The sequence below is a fragment of the Crinia signifera genome, chromosome 1, assembly GCF_055691185.1.
Source record: "Crinia signifera chromosome 1, ASM5569118v1, whole genome shotgun sequence".
Lineage (NCBI taxonomy): Eukaryota > Metazoa > Chordata > Amphibia > Anura > Myobatrachidae > Crinia > Crinia signifera.
In genome coordinates, this window is record NC_139217.1 from 260,929,429 (window position 1) to 260,944,356 (window position 14,928).

At 43.9% G+C, this 14,928-nt stretch overlaps 1 protein-coding gene across 1 annotated transcript in view; it reads right to left on the reverse strand.

Annotated features, from left to right (window-relative positions):
* JAK3 (Janus kinase 3) overlaps positions 1-14,928 on the reverse strand; it is a 97,342-nt gene that overhangs the window by 28,229 nt on the left and 54,185 nt on the right. The window contains exons 14-16 of the mRNA XM_083181765.1: positions 12,855-12,939; positions 6,796-6,929; positions 2,404-2,536 (exon numbers count right to left, since the gene is read on the reverse strand). Coding sequence (XP_083037891.1) covers positions 2,404-2,536; positions 6,796-6,929; positions 12,855-12,939 — 352 coding nt within the window. The remainder of the gene's footprint in view (positions 1-2,403; positions 2,537-6,795; positions 6,930-12,854; positions 12,940-14,928) is intronic.

Below are 14,928 nucleotides of genomic sequence, written 5' to 3' on the forward strand. Positions count from 1 at the left end.
CTTCGCTCGCAATGCTTCGGGCACGGTGCCTCGCTGCGCTCGGCACACTATTTTATTCTCCCACCACGCCCTAGTGGATGGTAGGGCATGAAATACCGCCTGTCGGCACATGTCGGCTCAAAAAACAGTGAAAAACCCATGTCGACCTTATGACCAGTCGACCTTCCTCATGTCGACCTTTATGCAAATTCGACCTTAAGTCATGTCGACCTTGGCCCATGTCGACCTTAAGTCAGGTCGATCTTCCTGCCAGTCGACCTAGTGGGGTCGACCTAATGACTGTAGACCTAAGTTCATTCTAATAGATGACCGCTTCCCATTAATTACACAGGTTCTGTGGCTGATTAAAAAAATACAGTTGGAATGAAGTCTGATGGCTGTTTAAAAAAAAAAAAAAAACAGTTGAAATTGAGTCTTGAAGTGAGGCAGCCACAGAACCTGTGTAATTAATATGTATCCAATTTTAAAGGGATGAGGTGGCAACCCTACATACACATGAGAGTTCTATTTCTCATGGGATGTTACTACGGGCAACCGATCAGATACTATTTATTATCTTCTAGAAGGTGCTAATTAAATAAGAAGTTGTTTCTGATTGGTTGCCAATAACAACATCCCATGAGAAATAGAACTCCCCTCATAGTAAATGTCCCTCAATGCCTATGCAGGGACTATTGCCACACCACTGATCCTGTGGACCATGGGATATTCTATATGAACAGTGAATAAACACTGAAGATACCATCTTCCCAGGGATGGTCGATTTCTTTAGAGGTTCCCCATCGCAGAGAATACATCACATAGTGTAGCTACATACAGGTTGGGACTGTGCCAAATATATTAGAATTGTATGTACAGATGTAGCCACGCTCAATGTTGCCATGCCAATTGCCATGGGTAACTCCCGTGTCGATTGGCGGGATCCCGTCTCCATGTGCACCTGTCTAATTTGCTCCTGCGGATCGTCGCTACAATGAGCGCAGCTACATCTGTAGTACATGTGCTCGGAATATGGAACTGCAGAAAGAAAGTCCAATGCTCTGCAATAAGATGTGGAAAAGCAATTCCTCCGATTACATATTTTGTGTTGAAGCTCATTGCTCTGCTCCCTCTCTAGTCTCTACACTTCTAAATCGCCAGCACATGTGAAATGTTATTTTGCACAGGTACAGTACTATGCAAACAGTCTTTTTTTAAATGTTTTAACATTTTTAAAGCAAAAAGTTAAAAGTTTGTTAATTGGGCCAAAGTAGCCATCCCTCGAAAAAAATCCTTGAAAAAATGTAAACCGATTTAAGGACCGTGCCAAAACAGGTTAAGGACAAAGGCCCTTATTCAGATCTGATCGCAGTACAAATTTGTTCTTAAAATGGGCAAAACCATGTGCACTGCAGGTGGGGCAGATTAAACATGTGCAGAGAGAGTTAAATTGGGTGGGGTGTGTTGACACTGAAATCTAAATTGCAGGGTAAAAATAATGCAGCCAGTACTAACCAGCGGCGTAACTATAATTTGGGAGCCCCCCCCCCGCCGATAATAAATCACGCCCCCCCCCCTCCACCACCCCGGCTGCCCATGCCCCCCCATCCCCCGCATATTTACCTGTATTCGCTGCGCTGGTCCCGGATCCCCTCCTGGCTTCATTCTGATGCTAAACACGGACCATCACAAAATGGCCGCCCCCATACAGCAGACAGTTTCATAGAACTGTTTGCTATATGGGGGCGGACATTTTATGATAGCCCGTCGAAATAGCATCAGAATGAAGCCAGGGGAGCCGGACCACCGCAGCAAACATAGGTAAAGCTGCGGGGGATGGGGCATTATAATAGCACCGCAGCCCCCAGGCGCCCGCACTTACCCAGCGCCTCCCCGCAACCGCGGGGGCTGCGGTGCTGTAGCTACGCCACTGGTACTAACCCTGCACAGAAACAAAATAACTCACACAAATCTAACTATCTCTATACATGTTACATCTGCCCCACCTGCAGTGCACATGTTGTGCCCATTTTGAGAACAAATTTTTACTGCGATCAGATCTGAACAAGGGCCAAAGGCCCCATCTGCAGTGCACATGGTTTTGTTCATTTAAGAAGGAATTTGCCTTTGCGAGTGAACCAGAATAAGGGCCAAAATGTAGATTAAATATACCACCCCACATACCCATGCTGTGAAACAGGGGCATGTTCCCTGATGTTGCTCATAGGAACCAATCAGATTCTATCTATTATCTTCTAGAAGTGCTAAATAATAAGAAGTAGAATCTGATTGGTTGCTATGGGCAACATCCCATCTTCAATAGAACTCCCATCTAATAAAATTACCTCACAGAATACATGTAAGAAATAAATGCTGTTTGCGCTGCTGTATAAGTTATATAGAAAATCCTTTCTGTATTCTTACTTGCTTTTTCCAGGACTTTGACGCTTACACCACGGTCACTCAGTTTAATAAATGGGGGAGTGTCTTTGTCTCCTTCACGGCTCAAAAGTATTTTCTTTGCTGAAATATTTCCATGAACCAATAGCTTATCCTCCTGTGGTAGATAGAGTGAGATGAGTCAGTGACATAGGGTCTAAGTCAGACCTGCTGCAAGTGTTCAGAGCCCAGTGAGCAGGTAAAAACCAGCCCGCTGAGCCCCTGACACTGCAATCGCAGCCATGTACACAGAGGGAAATATACTTACCATTGAATGATTTTCCTCCTGCTCACAAGTCTACACTCATTTGGTGCTTCGTAGGCCATGAGGAGAAGGAGGCCACTGATGATGTCAGCAGCCCTCCCTTCCAACAGCCGGAGAATGCCTGTGTTTTCTTGGGCACTCGACTGATAATCGCGTGTGCTGCATATTCACAGCACAGCAATCAGGTCTGAATCGGGCCCACTGTGCTATGAGTTACTATATAAAACTTTAAAGAGAGGCAACTGATAGTCAACGCCCCCGCTGGCAGCTCTAAGCCACCGGTGGCAGCACCGGATGGGGTACAGGTGTGCAGTGTTGCAGGGTATACTGGAATTGTGGGTATTGGGGCTGCTGGCTGCCCCTAACAAATATAGCCGCTGGTCCCAGAGGAGGGCAACTGCGCATGCCCAGCAGCAGCAGCTCCTCATTCTATGGGCCTTTGTGGGGTCTGACTCCATGCACTGAGTAAACACCCCCCTACCCCAAAAAATAACAGCAACAAAGCAGAAGCGTTACCATGCCAAGTAGAGACTTAAAAGTACTTTGTAAGTAGGGGTACCGGTTTCTATATGTATTGAAAAGTGTATGTATGTGTGTGCAGATCAATCAAGAACATCCACATACTGTTAGCTAGTTTGCAAAAAAAGCAAATTGTGTTTTTTCAAAACTGTGCATGCATGCACACAACCTCTTAAACTGCGGTTACATTGCAAAAATGCATCCACAGTCTAAGTGACGAAGGGGCGGTGACCGAGCGTTGCTGGGTTGGCAACAAAGCATTTCTGGGGCACAGTCTGGAGACACCTGCATTTTTCGGAGGTGGGTCTGTGGAGATCACACGCAGCTGCTGCGAACTGAAACATGGCGGCTGTGTGCCTGGCTTTACAGCAAGGCTGCCAGTAATATAGTGGGGCTGCTGGTAAAATGTGAGCACTTCGGCAGGATCCAACATGTGGGGGGGGGGGGGGGGGGGCATTGCCCTGTGCTGGGTGGCCCCCACATACCACCACAGCAATATGGTTTGGCATAATATGAATAAGCAGAAGTATAGTGTGGTGTAATGTGAAAAATTAGCAGTACAGGGAGGTGTAAAGTAAATAAGGAGAGATCCAGTGTGGTATAGTGTTAACAAAGAGTGGTATAAGGTGGCATAATGTGAGTAAGGAGTGGTATGGGGTGGTGTAATGAAAATAAGTAGCGGTATTGGGTGGTGTAATGTGAATAAGCAGCAATAAGGGTGATGGTTTACTGTGAATATAGAGTGACAGGGAGTGAAGTAATGTTAATGAGCAGTATAATGTGGTGTAATGTAAGTAACAATATGTTCTGGGAGTTGTAATTTGAACAAGGAGTGGTATGGAGTTCAGTAATGTGAACAAGGAGTGGTACAGGGTGGTGTAATGTGGATAATGAATGGTACAGGTTGGTGTAATTTGAATATGCAGCGATAAGGTGGATGGTTAAATGTGAATAAGGAGCGATACAGGGTGGCGTAATGTGAATAAGGAGCAGTACGGAATGGCATAATGGGAATAAGAAGCAGTACAGTGTGGTTTGATGTGAACAAGGAACTATGGGCCTTATTCTGGTTGACTGGCTCAGATACACATTTGCACGTATCTCGCTCACTCACTCGGAGAGCAAAAGCACGTCCATAAAGCCACCGCACATGTTTGGTCAGTCGCACAAGCAAAGGGGAGTGGTGTGCAAATGCATGTACGCTACCGTGCTCAGATGGTTTTCATTTTTACTGCTCAGAGACTGAAAAGCTATGAATGCAGATAAGTTTCTTCCAAACGTCTGCCTTACATTTGTGTGGGCTGCAGTGACGTAATGGGTTAATGAAACTAAATTGACCCCAAGCACTGGGTTAGTATTGTGTGCAGCTGGGAGTATTTTCGCTATGGTGTGTGCTGATTGCCCGAGCAAATGCGGTGCCGATTAACTGGGTGGGCTGCGAGGCATGAAACCTGTTTTTTTCCGCCTGAGGTTTTGGGGCTGTAGCGGCCTGATCGCTCAGTGAGACCGAGGCCACCACCCTGCAGTTCTGGTCCACACCCATTTGTACACCCCAGTTTATGCCCAGTTTTGCCCACTATTCAAACTGCACCCAACGATACGCCCACAGTTCACCCATATTGACCGCCCATGCTCAGTGGAGAATTTTTATTCACAGAGTTCTGTCCGAGTGTGGTGTGCCACCGTTGCACATGCGCATTGCTTATGGTACGCATGCACACTCAGCAAAAAAATGTACACCGACTGAATATGTACCTGAGTGAGTCAAACAGAATAAGGCCCTATATGGGTTGGCGTAATGTGAATAAGCAACAGTACGGGGTGGTGTAATGTGAATAAAGAGTGGTATGGGTGGTGTTATGTGAATAAGAAGTGGTATGAGGTTGTGTAATCTGAGTAAGGAATGCTATGAGAGGTTGCGTAATTTGAACAAGGAGCAGTACGGGGGTGTAATGTGAATAAAGTGTGATACGTGGTGTGGTGTAATGTGAATAAGGAATGAAATGGTTTGTCATAATGTGAATAAGGAGCTTTACAGTGTGGCGTACTGTGAATAAGGAGCGATAGTGTGGTATAATGTGCATAAAGAGAGGTATGGGGTGGTGTAATGTGGAGGAGTGGTACGGGGTGGTGAAATGTGATTAAGGAGTAGTACGGGGTGATGTATTGTGAAAAAAGAGCGATACAGGGGTGCACACTGTCCATGTTTAGAATATGGGGGATGGGGAGACCAATATTCTTACAGGCACAGTTAACCAAAATGAGGAATGCTAAGAGTGAGGGGTGTTACCTGTTGCTGCTGGAATGATGGGTGCTGTGCTGAGAGAAAAGTGCCGAATCAGAGGCAGAACTAGGTGCTAATCTTGCTTAGAGCATCAAAATGGCTAGGGCCGGGTCTGCTTGAAAAGTCAGTTTTACAGATTACAGTGATTTACTAATAAATCATCTCAGCTTCATGAGATGTCTGACTTCATTTGTTTTCACTGCAAAGTATATGAGGACTGAGCAGACTTGAAAAGTTCTGCTGACCGCAATGGCAAACACAAGCTCAGAACAAGCTCCAATCTTCATGGCTGTTCCCTTGCCAAGGTTATCAATATTACTGAAGATACTTGATCTACTTATTCCCTATTGTTTATTGTTATTACTCAATGTACTGTATACAGTATATGCAATTGGTGTGGCATTCATAAATGCTGTTCTTTAAATGTTTTTTATTGTGTCATGTTATCAAGTAGCAGATTCACTATTCACAACAGATACTAAATAATAGTCAGTGCCCTAAAAGATATGGTCTTATAAAAGGACCTATATCCCTGGGTGTGTACTTCTAAAATGACTGAGATGCCAGATAAAATCCTAATAAAAAATATTTTTGGGCTTGGCAGAAAGCTGGTCAGAAGTTGCCAGTTGATGAGTCATCGTCTTCTGGGAATGCAATAAAGCCAGATGTGATCTGTCCAATCTGCCTGAGATTGGATTGACAGATTTTGCACAGGTGTGCACACAAATGTAACTATTACTCTGTCATGCAACCCTGGGTTGCCCTGAAAGCCTGGCCTATCATTAGGTGAATAATGATGATCTGTTCTAAAGGCAAAACTGAGTTTGACAGAGATCAAAAAGAGTGAAGATGGCCACGCATATTGCTAGCAAATCGGATGAGAATCGTACATGTGGCCAGAGTCAGAGATAGAAGCCTCAACAATGTGTATAGAATGCCAATGCATGTGCCTCAAAAATGTGTAAATGTATAACCACAATCCACAGGGGTAGACTCCATATGGAATAATCAAATCTATATGAGGAGATTGGATATTTTTAAGGGAACATAATGAGTATTTCTACTCATGGCAGCAATACATGTTCTATCAGCTAAATCCTCTTTTTTCATATACATTTTTTATTGAGACAGTCATTTGAATAGTAGACAATAAATTATAAACATTTCTCAATGTAGAAGAAATATGTTCAATAAAAAGGAACAATGTCCATCAAAGTATAACATACTGTAGTACATTGTGACTAATATCCTCTTTGGATTTTTTAGCTCTTAAGATTGTACCTTTACCATCTTTATGTCTCAGCCTTACCATGTAGCAGAGAGCATAAGCTAGTTGCTTGACCACTTCCAGCTTCCAACTTATGGCAATGGGACCTTTCTGCTGCTTCCTCTTCAGGTAGAGGTCTAGGGCCCCCAGGCACACAAATTCCTGAACCATTACAACTAGGGCATATAAGAACATTGTAATGAAAAGAGTCATAAGGCCACAGACAACGGTCAATACTGTACATATAACATTGCGGTAGTGCAGCACACATGCTTAATATGCTTAATAAAAAAAATGCATGTTGACTTTTTGACCCTGTTGACCTTTAGACCCTGTCGACCTAGTGTGTGTCTATCTTTAAACCCTGTCGACCTTTTGACTGTCAACCATTAGTGGTCGACCATATGACTGTCTATCATGAGTCAGTCTGGATACCAATTACAACATTAACCATTATTGTAAGAGGGTGATAAAATCTAAGGCCCTTCAATTATTTGGAGTTGGGGATTGCACCCAATTGAATTAGGAACAGTGTATAAAGCGAAACAGAATTTACTGCTCTATATTAGAAACTGTTACTAAATAAATAAAAATATAATCTTCTCTGTTTTACAAAGTGTCCTCTTACCCAATACATTCCGGCACAGTACAGCCTGCTGGGGACAGATACTTTTTGATGAGAATTATTGACACTTTCCCTGTATCTCCCTCCAGGCAGTTACCCTCTGAACCAGCAAAAATGTTGCTAGAACGAACTACCCCTATATACATGCACCGCTCATTATTAGAGGTACCCTTCTTCAGAATAAGCATATTAGAATTTCATATACAAATTGTGAACAAATTGACAGAGACGAGGAAATGAAAAATGTAATTTATTAATTCATTGTTATCTGAACAATTTGATACTGCAGCAAAAACATTAAGAGATCTAGGGTGACATTTATTAGAGATCGATGTTGGGTTTTTGGCGATTTTTATCGCAAAAACGGCCGTTTTTTCATTTTTTCCCCAAATCGACTACATAATGGTTGGCGATTTGCGGCATAAATCGCACTTTTTGCCGCTAATTCGCACTTTCTGAGGTGGCGATTTACAACATCGCATCCAGATGTTTTCCCATTGAAAAAGATACAAATCGCTAATTTAATGTCTGCCGCATTTGGAAATCGCCAGCAAAATGCGATTTTTTTCTAAAAAAAAAAATAGACCAAGTACAGGGTGGAGATTTGCTTAAACTCGCCAGTGTTTGAGCGTAGAAACGGTTAAATCTCTCACAGGTGACCCACATAGCACTTACTAACTCCCCTACATATACCCCCACATGATTATGGACACCTGTGAGGCTGTTTGAGATGGACATTTTGCAGAGTGGACTGGAGGTGCTAGTGTGTGAGCTGGGGCGTTTGGAGGAGCTACGCAGGAGGGATGATGCTGCCCACCAGATCCAGGTACCCCGACCACTCCGTGCTTTTCGTCGGTACCGTGCTAGGGTGTACCTGGACTCCCTCTCTGATCAACAGGTGGTGGACATGTTTAGGTTGAACCAACAGAACCTGTTGAACTTATATGAGCAGGTGAGAGATGATTTGGACCCTTGTGGGGGGGCCAACTATGCAGTGTCTGGGCTGCAGAAATTAATGTGTGCCCTCCACTTGTTTGCCACAGGCTCCACTCAGTCTGTGAGCTCATGGGCCTTGGGGGTGTCACAAGCCACTTTCTCTAAACATTTTTCTCAAGTGTTAAATGCATTAAAGAAGCTGTGTCGCACATATATCACATTCCCACGTTGTGAGTCCGAGTGGCAGGACCTGAAGGTGGCATTCTATCGGCTCTCAGCATTTCCAAATGTGCTGGGAGCCATAGACTGCACCCACATTGGGATTCGGGCCCCGCATGTGAGGGAGCATGTCTAGGTGAATCGCAGGGGCAGACATTCCCTCAATGTGCAGGTGGTCTGCGATGCCAACCTCAGAATTCTCAGTGTGGTTGCAGGCTATCCCGGGAACTGCCATGATGCCTATATCCTGCGGCACTCAGCTCTCTGGGACCGTTTCCACAACCACACCATGCCAGAGGGCTGGCTACTTGGTAAGTCACTTACCACTGTTTACATGATGTTTGCTTAACTATGTCTTTTCCTTTAACATCCATGTGTGTAACCTTCTATTCAAGAGTCATTTCTGTTGTAATTGTTTATACCAGGCGAAACAATATAGTATAGGCTGCTACTATTATGTACCAATTACCCACATGATATGTGACCACACAAATCCCTTTACACGTTAGGTGACTCAGGATATGGGTGTCATTTGTGGCTCATGACACCTCTGCGGAACCCACAAAGCCCTGCACAGCACCGCTACAATGCTGCACATATTGCTACCCGCAATGTAGTGGAACGCACCTTTGGGGTGCTGAAAAGCCGATTTCGGTGTTTGGACAGGTCAGCAGGTACACTGCTATACCACCCTGCCAAAGTGGTTTTGGTTGTCCAGGCTTGCTGCATGCTGCATAACATAGCTTTGGGTCAACCAAATTATGTAGATGTGGCCACTGCAGCAGTCATGCAGGAAGCTCAAACTACTGATGTTGTAGTAGGAAGTACACGGAGGGGGGATGTGGTTCGTACACAGATGATCCTGCAGCATTTCACAGGTAATTTTTGTGTGTACAATGAATAGTAAAGGGGAACCTGTAACACACATACATTGGTAACATTACATTTTTCCCTGTCCATGTTAATTGCCCAGAAGCAGACCAACAATAATGGCCAACACCTGCAAGCTACCCCACCACAGCATACTTTATGCCTGGCAACATGATAACACCTATAACAATGTCAAGTAAGTACTGTAGTTTTCTGTGTGTAAAAATGTTGGCAAATACAAATTAACATAGGCTTAATGGATGGAGGTGACATGGATCATTGATCTGAGGTGGTTGAAATGTATCAAAACAAGTGGCGCCTACATACAGTATGCAATTCCCAATGCTTATCCCCTTCAAATGTGACTATTTCCTTAAAATTCCATGACAAATAAGCACACACAACCCAAAGTCCCGTGGCTGCTAAAATGTCACTAGTTGACAATACATAAAAGAACAGTGTGGGTAATCATTTGTAAAGAATGACAACAAGTGTGCTGGATGCAAATAATTTTTACTTGCTGAAACATTTAGGCATAGGCCATACCATATAAAAAAAATTCATTAACATTCACTGCATGAGTGAAGGAAAAAAAGAAAGAACATGATACACATGTAAATGCAAACAACATTATTCATTTTTGAATACAGGCCGGGTATTAGCACCCTTTCCACTAGTGGCACCACCACCCCTAGTACGGACACTACGCCGTGGGGGAGTAGTGGGGGACCCACTCATGGGTGTGGAGGACACACTACTACTTTGGGTAGATGTGGTTTGGTGCTGACCTAACAAAGTAGTTAAACTGAGGCTGAGTTGCGTTTTTAGGGACATCAACGCAGTTGTTTGGCCATTAATAGCTTGGGTCTGTTAAACCATATTGGCATTGAGTGCTCTAAAATTACTAGTTTGGCCCTGAATGGCTTTGCCAATTTCTGCTAAGCGTGTGTCTAATGTGGAGACAAGACGAATTTGTGTCCCTACATTAGCCCGCACACTTTGAGAAATTCGTCTCATTTGCAGAGCTATGTTACGCACATACCCCTTAACGGTTTCTAGTTGGGTGGTCTGCACCTCCATAAAAGCTATTTGTTTCCCCTTGAAAAGATGGATGGATTGCGCCAACTCCTCCGCACTAGTGGGGGTGTTGGTGGCTGCAATGATTGGGGCCTGCTGCCTATGTGACTGCGTATACGGGGCCTCATTGACAGGGTGTGCTTGGTTTTGTGCAGGTTCCAACGATGGCACCGTCTCAAGGATGATTTCACTCATGTCGTCCATATTTTGCATGGGATCCGTAGGTTCAGGCATCGGTTGTGAAGGACCTACAAATGAGAAAAGAGTGGTAAGTATGCTATGCAGATTGGTGTATGGTGGGTCATGTTACCTTAGTTGGAATGGTTAGGTGTTGCTCATGCATTATGCATTGGCACAGGCTACTGTGGTGGGGACAGCCATGTGTGAAATGTGCAATGTGTTTGTGTAACAGTATGATATCTCACCTGCAGACTGGGCAGTGTGAACAATCGGATGTGGCTGATGTTGCTCAACAGCAGGCTGGGACTCCAGAGATGGAGCTGTTTGAAAGAAGAAGAAATTTTCCATAATGATCATTTGCACCTAACTGTCACTTTTTCAAATATGCTGATAAAAACTTTACCAAAATCAACTTTTTTACTCTGATATGATTACATAAGGAATGTGAAGACTTTGAACTGAAGTGGTTATTTCAGTATTATGACTGTGAACGATATTTTTAATCCACTTGCAAATAACAGGAAAGACCAGCAGATTACACATGTAAAAGTGACTGTAAAGTGCTTTTCCAACTACCCAGAGGATTGATATGGATTAACAGTCAAATACACTGCAGCCCTACAGTGATTAGGACAGCACACATTAATTGGATCTGTGGAACTACATCACCCAGCAAAATGCACAGTCCATTATTTAGCAATGCAAGCTAGCAAAATGTGATTTTGCTTGGATATGTAGTTCCACAACCAGCAATCTTTAGGACACATAAAGCATACCACCATAATAGCATGCGCACATGACATAGCAAAATGTGTAGTTGACATGTGTGGACACTTACCAGTTGGCGGTGCAGTGGGGGGCCTGTCTGTGTCGGCAATGTGGATGCCGGGAAGCACCTCTGGTGGGATGATTCGGCGTAGCAGCCTCTCATAGGCCTTAAAGCGGACTTCCTGCCTAGGGCCACCTCCTGTGCGACAGGCCTCTTTCTTCTCCAGGGCAAGCTTGGCTTTGAGGAGGCGCTTGATGTCATTGTATCGTTTTTTGACGTTGCGCACACTCCTCTTGTGTGTGCTAACTGCATTTACCGCGGAGGTGATATTGTCCCACATCCCCTTCTTTCTTGCCACACTTGTGCGGTGATAGTGAGGACCAAGTAGGCGGTCATACAGGGGCAAGAGTGCACGCACCAGGGCCATATTCTCCTCATAAGAGAACCTGACTTTCCTCCCACTAGCTGTACGAGCTGCATCATCCTCCTCCTACACATATTTAGCCTCACCCTCTTCCACCTCCTCCTCCTCCTGTCCTGCTTTTCCCCCCAGCACCTCCAAGTCTGCTTCATCTGCCTCCTGCACAGGCCAGTCCACCTCTGAGAAATCACCCTCTTGCAGCTCCTCCTCTGTGTGCCTGGCACTCTGTTCCTCCTGTGAGGACACATGGCTTGTGCCTGCTTCCTCCTCATCCTCCATAGCCACCTGCTCAGCTTCCACCATGTGGCCTCTCCCTGGCACAGCTCTTGCTGGGAGCATGCTGGCTGTCCCTCTCCTGCCTCTGGCAGTGCTGCCTCTTACTCCCCTACCTCTCCCAGTGGTTGGGGTGTTTGGGCCCAAGCTGGCTGTCCCTCTGCCTCCTCTGCACCTTATAACTGCTCCTCTCCTCTCCATCTCAAACGCCTTACTCCCTTTCAAAGGGTAAAATGGCATCTGCGCCCCTTTATATAGGGGGTGTGATGCGTATTGCAAGGGACTAAGGTGGGCCAATAGGTTAGCATGTTGTATGGGCTGATCAGGTGTATTGGTGTAAATCGCATTCCGGTTGTCCGCAAATACGCACATGACCGAACCCGGAAATCGCACTTTTATGGCCTATTACATCGACTCAATTCGCACCTTATCGCCGTCTATTGCCATCTATCGCACTTTTCATGCGGCTTTGCGCCAGCCATTCAATACGCGATTTCTGGAAAAAAAATTTGATTTTAAAAAATGGCGATACACGGCGATTTGAGTTAAAATCGCATTTTCTGAAAAACGGTCAACACAATAAATCTCGCCCAGAGTGTTACAGTGCCCCATTCACGGCAATGCGTGTAAGACTCAGCCCTGCAGTGTCATTATAAGTTTATGTAAAAGTATTAGCAGCAAACAATAACAATGCACAATGCAACATAACATAAAGAATATAAAGCACTCACTCTGTTTTCCCACACAGACTCCGTGCAGCAGAACTTGGTGTTTGTGCGAGAGCTGGTTGATTATACTGGCTGCTTCTAGAAAAGACTAAAGAATGCAGAGTTATTTGGAGGAGAATGGGACTAACAAGGGGAAGAAGAGCTTGGTGTAGGTTTGGCGAGTATAAGAAAACCAGACACTAAAAAGAGTAAGAGGTAATTTAGTAGAGAGTGTTTAGGTCAATAGGTCAACCACAATTGGTCAACAGGCAATAGATCAAAACATGATAAAGATCGATATGCATTGGGTCGACATGGTCAAAGCATTGACATGAAAAATTTCGGAATGGAAAAAGGTCGACATGAGTTTTTCATGTTTTTTTTACCGACTTGTTCATCCTTTACCATCCCAGTGGACAGAGCGAGAATATAATAGCATCTGATTCATGGCAAGTACAGCAAGCCATGCAAGGGAACTCGGTACACTTATATGGTGTCGACCTATGTCAATAGACACCGAAAAAAAAAAAAACTCATGTCGAGAAAAGGAATACACTAGTGAAAAAGGATGTGGCATGCCATGGAGGCAGTAATACCTGTTCCCAAATCCAGAAAGAATATGGTAATGTCATGTTAGCTTCATTACTACATTTAATTTAGTGCAAAGCTGTACAATAGCAAAAGCAAAAAATGCATTAATAACATAGCATAGTACAATAGCAAACTGAGGGGGAAATTTACTAAGATGGGAGTCCTATTTTACATAGGTTGTTGCTATTAGCAACCAATCAGATACTATCTATTATCATCTATTATCTATTATTATCTAGAAGGTGCTAACTAATAAGTAGATTTTGATTGGTTGCCCATAGCAACATCCCATGCAAAATAGAACTCCCATCTTAGTAAATTCCCCCTGAGACTACAGAGGAGATACAAATAAGCTCATAGCAATATAAACTATCAACTGTGTTTGTAAAATTACAATTTGGAGCTGATTTACAAGAAACTGGGGTATAATATATAGGCATCTCCATACATTGGTAAATGCAGGGGGGGGTGTTCTGTTTGCCAGAATCCCCCCCTCCTCTTGGCAAGTGCCTTAAGTTATGACAATAGCACTGGTATATAATATGAGTAATAGGGCTGCCACCACATTATGCATTGTAAAGGCCTCCATACACAATGCGGCTTGGGCCCGAGTTCACCTGATTCATATGGATCGGGCAGTGAAATTGTCCCAAATCGCATGTGCAGACATTCCGTCCAATCCCACAAGACAACAAGATGTGGATCTCCACAGCGCTACCTCCGGAAATGTTTCTTGATTCCTAAATAAATATGGATCAAGACTCCAATAATGTGGGAAAGACAAAAATAAAACAGTACAAATTTTCGATTAGTGAAGGTCCATAGACTAGATCTCAACTTCTTCCAAATCTCAAAGTGACTCACCTAGTCTAGCTAGGAGATGTTCCCATAACGGTTTCTTTATAGGTTATATATAAGAAATGGCGACTCACCAGAGGGCAGTGCCCTATTTTCATCCAAAGGTATCTTTTATTTTTAATCCAAAGCGACAGGACAATATGGGTCATCCACAAGTAACGATTTTATTCCTTAAAAACAGGACGTTCACCCTCCCACTACACAAGAACGTTCCTCTCCCACCCGGAATGGAAGAGATAAAGTCCAGGTAGTGTAGATGACAGCACACCAGTGGATAGGGGGTCAGTCCAGAATTGAATAATCCTTTAAAACACCAACGCGTTTCGAACTAATACAGTTCTTCCTCAGGGTGAAGAGTATAAAAACAAAGTGTACCCGGTGGGGTATTTATACCTAAACAGTCCCGGTCTTTACTAAAACATGGATTCAACACTAAAAATCATTCAATATAAAACCATAATTTTCACAGCATTACGTTATTAACATGAGTACAGTACCTAAAAACATATACATACATTTAATCAATCACATATACAAGAGTTAAAACCTGTGTAAACGGCCTCACACATTGTTGCTGGGTAGTCCATTGCATATATTACTATTGCCGGCTGCTTGGCGCCGTGTCCGGCAGGTTTTTCCGTCACTTCCG